The 10,997-nt window shown below is 51.6% G+C and overlaps 1 protein-coding gene across 1 annotated transcript; it reads right to left on the bottom strand.

Annotated features, from left to right (window-relative positions):
* Positions 1-2,340: 2,340 nt before the first annotated feature.
* On the bottom strand, positions 2,341-8,740 carry KLK6 (kallikrein related peptidase 6). Its single transcript, XM_047077386.1, has 5 exons — positions 8,698-8,740; positions 8,237-8,393; positions 4,976-5,223; positions 3,698-3,834; positions 2,341-2,493 (listed from the first exon to the last, which is right to left on the bottom strand). Exons 1-5 carry the CDS (start codon positions 8,738-8,740, stop codon positions 2,341-2,343), a joined length of 738 nt encoding a protein of 245 aa, XP_046933342.1.
* Positions 8,741-10,997: the final 2,257 nt, after the last annotated feature.

The following is a 10,997-nucleotide window of genomic DNA, read 5'->3' as shown; positions in this document are numbered from 1 at the left end:
GGGATGCCTGGGTGGCTCAGTCAGTTAAGCGTCCAGCTCTTGATTTCAGCGGATTTCTCACGGTTTGCAAGATTGACCCCGCGTCAGGCTTTGCACTGAGTGTGGAGCCTGCTTGACATTTCTTCCTCCCTCTCTGCCCCTCCCCTGCTTGCGCTCTCTGTCTCAAAATAAATCAATATCTTTGAAAAAGGAAGACAATTCTCTCTCAATTAACGGAAGTTGATTTAGTTCTTCTGGACATCCACTGACTGGCTCCTCCTGGTGACTCTGGCGCATTTCATGGCCCTATTTGTCATTCATAACCTTCAGAAGGGATTGGTCAAGGCGGGCCCAGGCCATTCACGTGACAATATTTCCATGTACACATAAAAATCAGCCACTCCCTGCCATCATGTGGCTTGATCAACTTTCACCTTAGATTTTTAAGACATGCATGTATGTTTTTTCTCTAAATCTGAAGACCGTTGCAACTGAGGGTCTCTGTTCTTTTAAGACTCCCTCTGTCTTTGGACCACATAACTCTCCCATTGTAGAATAACACACGACTGACTTTGAACATTTCCTATGATGCGATTGCTCTGTTTAACAACTTCCAATTTTGTTCTATGCTGTGCTGGGTAAAAATAAAGTTGCAGTAAATATTGAAACAGATGAATTGCTGTCTCTGATTTTCCCTCTGTTCCTAAATATTTCTCTGCTCTTCAATCCAGCCCCCATGTAGAGCCCTCTTTTCCCTCTCTCTCTGGGAGCCCCTACCCATCCCACTCACCTCCCTGGAAGGACACCTGGCTTAGAGGCTGTTTTGCCTTCCTCAGAGATGATGCATAGGGGTTGTAAGAAAAGAAGGCTTCTCTGAGGACAGGGACAGGCCTGGGACTTGGGGGTAGAGGTGTGTACATTGGTTAGGGATCACGTATGGTGCATGTTGGTGGGAGAAGCCCAGAAAGCATGAAGAAGCCTGGTGTCTGTTCCCTTCATTTCTTAGGGGGACCTACAGTCTCTCCTCCCCTCTGCCCATTGCTCTCCCTTCAAATGGACCACAGCAAGATCTTTCTGGTGCACAGATCTGACCCCGTCCTTTTCTCAAGGCCCTCGGGATCAAGGCCAAGTGCTTCTTCCTGGCACTCAAGGCCAACACTGCCGTCTACTGACCCACACTTTCAGCCACACCACCCACTCCTCCTTCCTCAAACCCTGGCTCCCCCATCCTGAATGACTTGCCATCACCTGAGTGGTGTGCCTTCTGGGGCACACCTGATGTTCTCACACCCCCGGGACTTTCTACAGGTTCTCTCCTCTATGAGAATGTCATCCACCCAACCGTTTCCATACAGTGACCCCATATTCAGCCTCCTTCCCCAGACCACCCAGCCGCCACTCAGCCCTCCTCTCTCCCTGCACCGTCATTTCAATCTCCTCCCTGGCCTCCAGTCTCCCCTCTCTGGTCCATCCTGTACAAAGCCACTGGCTACTCCTGCTCACAAGCCTCCCATGGCTCCCCACTACCCTCAGGAGAAAGTCCTATCCTCTCAACCTAGGGTCCGCGGTCTTTTGGGATCTGGTTCCTGCTCTGCTCTCCCATCTACACACAGTGACCTCCCAGCCTTCTCACCCCCCTGCTTTCACTGCTACAAAAGGAGTGGAGGGGAGACAGCCACCATGAAGGCTAGAACCAGGTGGAGTACTCACAGATGTCTTCTTAGAGGGGAGGAGAAACAAAACTGGGCTGTAAAAGGTAACTAAGAATACCCGGGTTTCAGAGAGGCAGACATGGAATAAAAGCAAAAAAAAAAAAAATCACAATAATAATAAAATCCACTCTTTATTGTTCAAGCGGGTGTGTTAGGGTGTCAGGGCCTCTCGTCTGTGTTCCACATGTTTGGAATCTTGAATCTTCCCAATGACAGCTGCCACCTAATGAGGAATGTCCTGTCATTATCCTTATGCTACAGATGAGAAAATCTACACAGTGAAGGAAGTCACTTCCTAAGGGCAGACGACTAGCAAGGAGCAGAAATTTGCCAGACTTGTGACCACCCCTCTGCAGGAAGGAGTAGAGCCCATGAGACAACCAGGAAAGAAGAGATGCTTGGAAGGAGTTTTCCTGTATTCTCTTAGTGGTGGGGGTAAGACCTTAGCTCATATCCCCACTTGCCCCCAGTGATGCGAGGATGGGGCTGGGGTAAAATCAGGGTGAATTTGTGCTGTCACGTCGCTGCTTTTATTAAGCATTAAGGGTTGGATCTAGGCAGGTGGGGGGAAGGTAAAGTCTTGGTCAGAGATATTCTGGAGCCAGCAGGTGGGGGTCACAGGTCAAGAGTTGGATGTCACATGTCAGGGTTAGTTGGCCTGAATGGTTTTTCGGATCCAGTGGCCATATCTGCAGACATCAGTGTAGACTCCTGGCTTCTCCTTGGATCCACAGGGGACATTTCCCCATGACACAAGACCTCGGAGACGGTCTCCACACACCAGCGGGCCCCCGGAATCGCCCTGTGGAAAAGAGGGAGAGAGTCAGATACAGAAACACACACAGAGAAAAGAAAGAGAGACAGTGACTCATGGCTGGTTCAGTCGGTGGAGAGTGCAACTCCTGACCTCGGGGTTGTGAGTTTGAGCCTCATGTTGGGTGTAGAGATTACTTAAAATAAAATCTCTTGGGGGGGGGGTGGGGACGCCTAGGTGGCTCAGTTGGATAAGCGTCCGACTTTGGCTCAAGTCATTATCCCATAGTTTGTGAGTTTGAGCCCCGTGTCAGGCTCTGTGGTGATGGCTCAGAGCCTGGAGCCCGCTTCAGATTCTGTGTCTCCTTCTCTCTCTGCCCCTCCCCACTCGTGCTCCGTCTCACTGTCTCTCTGTCTCAAAAATAAACAAAACATTAAAAAAAAGAGAAACTATTAGTTGTAATCAGGCCCCTCTTTACAAAAGCCAGATCTGAACAAATTCACACTATTTCTAATCTGGGGAGTGGGGATTGGGTTCCCATCTTTTTTGCTTCTCTTTTTATTGAATCCACAGGGGATAATGGGTACTAAGTTAACTGACTGCAACAATCATTCCACAATATATGGAAGTCAAACACTATGCTATACACCTGAAACTTCTACCGTGATGTATGCATGCATGTCGACAAAACTGGAGAGAGAAAAGACAGTTGTGGAAATGGGGTCTGTCTGATTGCCCTTTCTTTGCGTCCAACTTGTTGTGTATCATTTTCTCTGTCTCTGTCTCTTTCTCCCTCTTGACTGGTCTCTTCACGTCCCTCAATGCACTGGGGTAAATTTTGCCATAAATAGGAGAGATCTGATGGATGATGGGGAAAACAAAACCCCCAAGTTAAAGGAGGTATTTGGGAGTGGGGATGAGCCCTGTCTCTTTGCAGCTGTGGTCTGCCCACCTCCAGAGCTCGGCCATGTCCAAACAGGACTTTCAGGGGTTCTGTCTGAGGAAGGATGGTCCCCTCACACCATCTGCCTCCTTATTGTGTCTCTCTGGTTCTTCACCTCTCCATCTCCATCCTTGTCTCTACTGGCTGTCTTTATATCTCTGCCTGTTCCTGGCTGTGTCTCTGAGTATCAAATTAAGACTCTCTCCCTGGGATTGTCTCCCAGCATGGAAAGCTCTATTTGGGTCTGTGTATCTCTCTCTTCCTGTCTCTGCTCTTGGCTATGTCACTGGCAGGTCCTGGTGGCCTCACCTGGCAGGAATCCTTCCCATACTTTTCATCCCCAGCACACACCATGTTCCGGGTGATCTGGCTGGGGTAGGCACGCTCACATTCCTCATGGGACACCAGATGGATGTATGCACACTGGATGGTGTTAGGAAATCCACCTGCAGAGAAAGATGGGCCAGGCTCATCTCACAACCTGTCCTTCTCACATCCTCACCAGCGATCTTCCAACCCCTATGAGTCACCTCTCCCCTATTGGCCCTTACTTCCCACTGATTTCCTTCTTCCTATTTGTCTTTCTTTCATAAAAACCCATTGGCTCTGACTCTTGATTGGTCCCTCTTTACATCATTCTTTCCTCTCATTGGCCCTTCTTCCTTATTGATCACCTTTTCTCCGGGAATCCTCATTTCTTATTGGTTTTCCCTTTCTTTAAGGTTCTGCCTCTACTCTTCTCTTTCATTGATCCCACCTTCTTCAGTTGTTCCAAGGGACCTCTAGACTCTATTCTGTTAGTCCCTCCTCCACCCTTTCATCATTCACTGGACCCTTCTTTCCATTGGTTCATCTTGACTGGCCAACACTTGCCCATTGGTGCTTTCCTAACTGGTTTCATTCCCCGCCCACGCTCCCATTGGCTCTCCCTTCCTATTGGCCCTTCATCCAGTGGTCCTCCTCCCTCATTGGCTGTTTCTAAACGAACCCACCTCCCTCATTGGCTCTCCCTTCCTATTGGTCCTTCACCCAATGGTCCACCTTCCCTTTTTTGGCCCTTCACTTACCGGCCCACCCACCTTCAGTGGTTCCTGCTGACCTATTAGACTTGTTCCTCCCCCAGTCCTCCGTCTAGTGATTCCTCTTGACCATTGACTCTTCCTCATTGGTTCCTCTCTATTATCACTCTCTACCCCATTTGCACTCTCAATTAACATCTTTCAGCTGGCTGCCATGCTTTATTGATACCTCTTCTTCCATTAGTCCATCCTCCATTTATCTCTTCTTGATCATCTGTGGTCCTGACTGGTTTCTTTTGATCGTTGGCCTCCTTCTTGATTGGAATCTTCCCACTGACCCTCCTTTTTCATTGATCCTCCATCTTATGGCCCATCTCTCCACACCATTCACTCATGGGTCTACTTTCTCCACTGACTGTTCACTCATTCGCCCTACTCCCATATTTGCCTCCCCTCCACACTGACCTTTCACACATTGACAGACTGCCCCATTGGTCCTCACTATGAGCCCACCTCCTCCATAGCCTGTCACCCATTGGCGCTTCCCCATCACCCTCCTCCTACTGACCATCGGCTGTCTTGCCCCAGCCTAGGATGTGGCAGCTGGTGTGGTTGGCCGAGCAGTCTTGCTCCAGGGGGAGTGGTTGAATGCGTTCAGAGAATTTGGCTGGGTGAGACAGGCGTAACAGCATGATGTCCTGGTCATGAGTGGCAGCATTATAGCCAGGGTGGACCACAGCCCGGACAACAGAGCTCTGCTCCTGGAAACTCTCCCTTTGCTGAAGGTTGTGTTTCCCCAGGTAGACCTGAAGATTCCTGGGAAAGAGGAGGGCTGGGTCTTACCTGGAGCCCTTGGACTGCAGCTGAGACTTCAGAGAGGGCTGTGATGGCAAGAAAGGGTAGCCTGGTGCACCATGAACCATCTGTCCTGTTCTCCTCCCAGCTCAGAAAATGACAACTTCATCCTTCCAGAATAACCTTGGAGACTATTCTTGACTCTCTTTATTTCATGCGTCACACAAAAGCTGTCCAGAAATCCTTTTGGCTCTCCAAAGTATATCCAGGACGTGACCACATCTCGCCCCCACTGCTGCCATCTTGGTCTGGAGCCATCACCTCTTACTAGAATGTTGGCAGAAGCCACCTCACTGGACTCCTCGTTTCTGCCTTTGCCCTTCCACAGTCTATCTTCCACAAAACAACCGGAGAAATTTTAATGACGTAAAATATCCTGCCTCCTCCTGTCCCTCCTCTGCTCAGGCCCCTCCCATGACTCCCATCTCACTCAGAGTAAAGGCTAAAGTTTTCACCCTAACCCACAAGGTTCCGCACATCCTATCTTCATCACCTCTCAGATATCACCTCAACCCACTCTCTCCCTCTCTCCTTCTGCTCTAGCCACACTTCCTTCAAATGCCACCTTCTCAGTGAGGCTTTCCCTGATGACCCAATTGAAGTGCAAATATCCATCCTAGTATGCAAGTCCAATTTCCCCTTCCTGCTTTCTTTGCCACCAGAGAGCCTACCATTACCATCTGATATACCTTTATCGTTAAATATTTACTTGTTGTATTTTCTTTCTTTCTACCATAGCAGCACTGTTCAATAGACCTTTCTCAGGCATGCAGCTGTTTGATATGGTGCCCGCCAGACACAAGCGGCTACTGAGCACTTGACATGTGGCCCCTGGATTTGTCATCCCATTGCATTTTTCTTAATGTCAATTTAATTGGCCATTTGTGGCTACTACATTAGGTGGCACAGCTCTAGAATATCAAATGGGATTTTTGTTTTGTTCAGACATAGCGTCCTCCGTGCCTAGACCTGTGTCTGTCATATTTATGATAGATAACCAATGAACATTTGTGAAATGGATCAAAGAGTCACCTCCTTTGCTCAAAGTTTTCCCATGGCTCCCCATTGCCCTTGGAATAAAATTCCTTCCACCATCCTCTACCTTGCTGCGAACCGGTAAATTTCTTAGTGCACTCCAGACTGTTTCCACCTCAGGGCCTTTGTCTTTGCGCTTCTGCTGCTCTAAATGCTCTTCCTCCCTCTTCATTTGTCTACCCTTGTTCATTTTCCATGCCTCAGCTTGAACTTCATCTCATTAGAAGGTCCTTCCTGACACCCTCCTCTATCTAAAGTGGGTACCTCTGTTTTTTTTCTCTTAGGGAACATCCCTGTTCTTTTCCTCCACCAGACTTAGGGTAATTTGTAATTATATGGTTTTCCATGGACTTGTTCGTTAAAAAACATTCTGTGCCTTTCTGCTCCTGTGTTCCTAAGAATAGAGGCTCTGTATTTCTCTCATCCACTGCTAAGTCCCCACTGCTCAGCTCAAATCTGGCTCTTAGCAGATGCTTTGATCAATGTGGACCAAATGGATGAACGAGAATGGTGAGCGCAATGCCTGAGCATGGGGGGAGACCGTGCAGGGGACCCTTAAGTCCATAACCTTGCATGATTAAACCCCTCCCCCCACAGAGGGGAGTGGCACCTGTAGGTTTACAAACACTTGAATTGCCACTTACTACATCTCTGAGTCTCAGTGTCCTCATCTGCAAAATGGGGCCAAGAGTCCCTTACTGTGGAGATTCCAGGAAATATATATATATATATATATATATATATATATATATATATACCGCTTAACTCAGCACCCAGTCCGTAGTTAGCGTTGAACAAAATGGCAACTGTTAATCTAACTAGTGGTCATTAGTGCCCTGAGGATTAGTCCTGGGCCTTCTTTGCTTTTCTACCTGTGTCCACTTTTTGGATGATCTCATCCCACCCTGTGTTTAAATACCACTCATTTGTGGTGACACCTTTATGTTTACTTCCAGCTCTGACCTCTCACCGGAGCACCAGTGGCTGACCTTCATGCTTCTTGGACATCTCCCTCGTATCTCAGAATCACCATGGCTAAAGCAAAATGTCTGACATTCCTCTGCCCATATCCAACCTGGCTCTCTTTCCCTCTCCCCTGACTCAGAGAGACACCACAAAACACCCACTTGTTTGAGTCAAATACCTGGAGGTCAGCCCTGCTTCTTCCATGCTACATCCCCAAGTCCTGCTGGCTGAGTCTCAAAATACCTCCCAAACTTTCCACCTGTCCTCCGTCCCCACTGCCACCACGCTGGTCCAAGCCATCATCATCCTTAGGTTAATCCACATGGATCCCTTCATTTCTCCTTGCCCAGCCCACTTTCAATATGGTAGCCAGGGTGCTCTAAAGAAATGTGAATCGGGGGCACCTGGATGGCTCAGTCGGTTGAACACCCGACTTCAGCTCAGGTCATGATCTCCTGGCTCGTGAGTTTGAGCCCCACATTGGGCTCACTGTGGTCAGCCTGTCAGCGGGGAGCCTGCTTTGGATCCTCTGCCCCCCCCCCTCTGCCCCTCCCTTGCTTGCACTCTCCCAAAAATAAATGCATTTTTTTTAAATGTGAATCAGATGGTGCTGCTTCCCTGAATGAAACTCTCCAGTGGCTTCTCACTGCGCTAAGAATGAAATCCAATGAGCCATTGCTGCCTACAGGACCCCACACGATCTGATTCCCCAATTAGAAGGTCTGTTGTTCGTAAAGGTAGCAATTTTGCTTGTCTTTTTCACTGCTGTATCCCCAGGGCCCCAGACAGTGCCTGACAGATAGTTAATGCTCAGTTAAATACTGGCCGGATGAACCTGGTTACCAGGTGGTCTTGTGCTGGCGCAGGGGGATGTGTGTGTTACTTTGTGCCTGAAATCTGCAAGACCCCCTCCCCCCCACACACCCATCAGGCCTCACTGCAACTACTCCTCACTCCCAGAGGGGAGACTCACGGCTTTTTGCAGTGGGCAGCGGTGAGGACCCACAGTGGGTGAATGAGAACCCCTCCGCAGAGCAAGTGGTCTGATGTGTAGAGGGCAGCTTGGTAGGGATGAGACGTCTGCTCACACGGTCCGCCATGCAGCACCTTATTCTGCTCCTCCGCCCAGGCTGAGAGAGGAAGGGTCTGAGTCAGGGAGGAGGCCTGGAGACACCGGGTGAATCCCCCAGGGTGAACCCCAGGTCACCTCCTTCCCACCCCCACCCTCAAACTCTTCCCCATCTTTCAGACCACCTCCCACTCCCCTTCCTGTCTGTGCCCCCCCCATGCTGAACCTAGCTCCCGACTTCCTCCTCACTCCAAGCCCACCCCACCTCCATATCTGTGCGAAGCCCATCCCCATCCTCAAACTCCTTCCCATCAGCAGCCCCCACTGCACCCCAAACTGCCCCATCCTGTCCCCTTTCTTCCCACCTGCGGCCATCAGGATCAATACTACCAGCGTCTTCGTGCCCATTCCTGAGAAAGGAAGCCAAATGCTCCTCAGTCTCTGCCTCAGACCACCCCCCGCCCCAGGCCCTTCCTCCCATCCTCCGCCACCCCCCCTCCACTCCAGCCTGCAAGTTCTTCTGACCCTTGACATCTGTCCTTCACCTAGCCTCCTGATTTCTTGTCACTCTAACCATGACTTCCGTCCTGGGGTCCCACGAGGGCGGGCTGAGCGAGAAGCCGGAACCGCTGGGGCGGGCAGCGGCTCACAGTGTGATTCTTGTTTCGTCTCTAACTCCTCTGGGCTCCAGTGTGGCTGCCTGCCCACAGAAGGGCATGGCCCAGGAGGGGCTCTGAACTTCTTCCCTCCCCATGGGGTTTTTCTTCTGCACCTTGGCTCTGTGCTTACCCTGTCACTCACCCCACACCTGGAGGCTCTGGGGTGCAGTGTGATCTTACCTGCTGGGGGCCGGCTACCCGGGGGTCCAGAGGACTCCTGGCCGAGGGGCTCTTGGGTTGGGGCAGGGACAGCACGTGCGCAGGCAGATAGACAAAGAGGCAGAGAGAGTCAGAAATGCAGGGTGTTATGGGGAGAGACGGGACACTGAAAGCAGAGAGGGTGCCTAGGAGCCAGACCCAGTGAGACAGACAGCAGAGGATGTATGGGCTGTGGGGCCCAGGCCAGACAGACACCCGGGCTTCCTGGCCAACCTGGAAGAGGCTGTTCCTGTCCCCAGACACTCCTGGTGCTTCCTTTTAACCCCTGTCTCCCCAGGTCCCTGAGGCAGGAGGCCGCCCCACCCTTTCCTCCTCACCCAGACCTCCCACACACATTCCTTCCATCCCCACGGCCCCATGGCCCTGCTCCCGATGACCCCTGACTGGGCTCCCGTGGAAGGGAACACCAGCCCCTGAGTGCACTGGTGGCCTGGACTTCTGGGTCTGAGGGAGGAGGGGCTGGGGGTCTGGACTCCTGGGTCTGAAGGAGGAGAGGCTGGGGGTCAGACTCTGGGTTCTGAGGGAGGAGGGGAGGGGGCCCTAGAATTCTAGACCTTCAGGAGAAGGGCCTAGGCATGCACACTTTTGAGCCTAAAGGAGGAAAGATGGGAACTTGTCTTCCTCAGTCCCTAGACTTCTAGGTCCTTAAGCAAGAAGATGTCTGGGGACCCAAATACCAATGCCCAGGGGAGCAAACAGTGCCCCCCCAGCCTGCAGGGATCCCACCACCTCTGGGCCTGCTGCCCTCAGGTGCTGAAAACCAGGCCGCGTGGGTCAGTGGGGTTGGGGTGATTCACGCACCTGCCCGTAAGTCCCTCTGTGGGTGCTGACGACCTCCGTGTCCCCACCGTAATCAGCAAGCCAGTGAGAAAGCATGTGTCACCAAGCTGGCATCCGCCTCTGCCCTGGGCTGGGGCGCAGGCCCTGGCGCTGTGGGGAAAGGGGCCTCGAACAATCGGGCTTTGTCCGCCCCCAACACCCAGTGCCATGCTCCCAGAAGCTCCGTTTCTCAACCTCTCTTCCGGGCAGGCGGGCGGCTGTGTCAATAGCTTCCCTTTGTCCCTGTCTGACAGTCCTGTTGCTGTCCTTTGATTGTCCACCCACCTCTGCCCGGATATGAGGACCTCTGACCCTCCTGGTCCCCCTGCTTTAAGTCTGCCCACCTCTGATGTCTCATTGTCCACCTCTGTCCCCTCTGGCCACGGTGAGGGTGTCTCCACATCCGTCTCTCTCTTTCTCTCTGTTTTCCTGTGTTTCCTCCGCCTCTTTCCCCATCTGTTTCTCTGGATCTCTGTCTGTCTCTCTCCCTATTCTCTGAGTCTCTGTTGACACTCTCCACATCTCTGTCTGCTTATCCTCCCCCGGCTTCCCCTGCATTTCCACGAGAAGCCTGTGCCCTTGCCCAGATGTGGGTTAGTTTAGGGAGACGGGGTGGGGGGGCGTTTACGATGAGATTCAACGTGTAGGGAGAGGCTGGGAAATAAGCAAGGATGCAAGAAAACGCGAGAGGGATGTGGGAGTGCGAAATGGGGGCCTCGGGTGCTGGAGGGATCCAGGGGGATTTGAGGAGGTGCCTTTGAAGCTGGGCCTTGAAAGTCGGGCCTGGGGTCAGGAGAAGCAGGGCACCTGGCTGGTGGATGTGGGCTGACGAGCAGGAGCGTGGCCTCGGGGAGGGAAATAAAAATGGATGTGATGAGCACAGAGCCTGAGAAGGAAAATGGGGACTTGTGGGCCGATCACTGGACATGAGGACAACTGGTATCAGAAATGTCCACCTCGGCACCAGC

Source organism: Lynx rufus, unplaced genomic scaffold (assembly GCF_022079265.1).
Source record: "Lynx rufus isolate CCGP_SWC_20201006 ecotype Redwood Valley unplaced genomic scaffold, mLynRuf1.p SCAF_16, whole genome shotgun sequence".
Taxonomy (NCBI): domain Eukaryota; kingdom Metazoa; phylum Chordata; class Mammalia; order Carnivora; family Felidae; genus Lynx; species Lynx rufus.
This window is presented reverse-complemented; position numbering and strand designations above follow the sequence as displayed.

Excerpts from the sequence above, each read along its gene's own strand:
- KLK6 (XM_047077386.1), bottom strand. The coding sequence starts at position 8,740 with ATGGGCACGAAGACGCTGGTAGTATTGATCCTGATGGCCGCAG. Across the intron at positions 3,835-4,975 it reads CTGGGGCAAGACAGCCGATG|GTGGATTTCCTAACACCATC; the intron begins GTCAGTAGGAGG and ends CTTTCTCTGCAG. Across the intron at positions 2,494-3,697 it reads ATGGGAAGGATTCCTGCCAG|GGCGATTCCGGGGGCCCGCT; the intron begins GTGAGGCCACCA and ends TCTTTTCCACAG.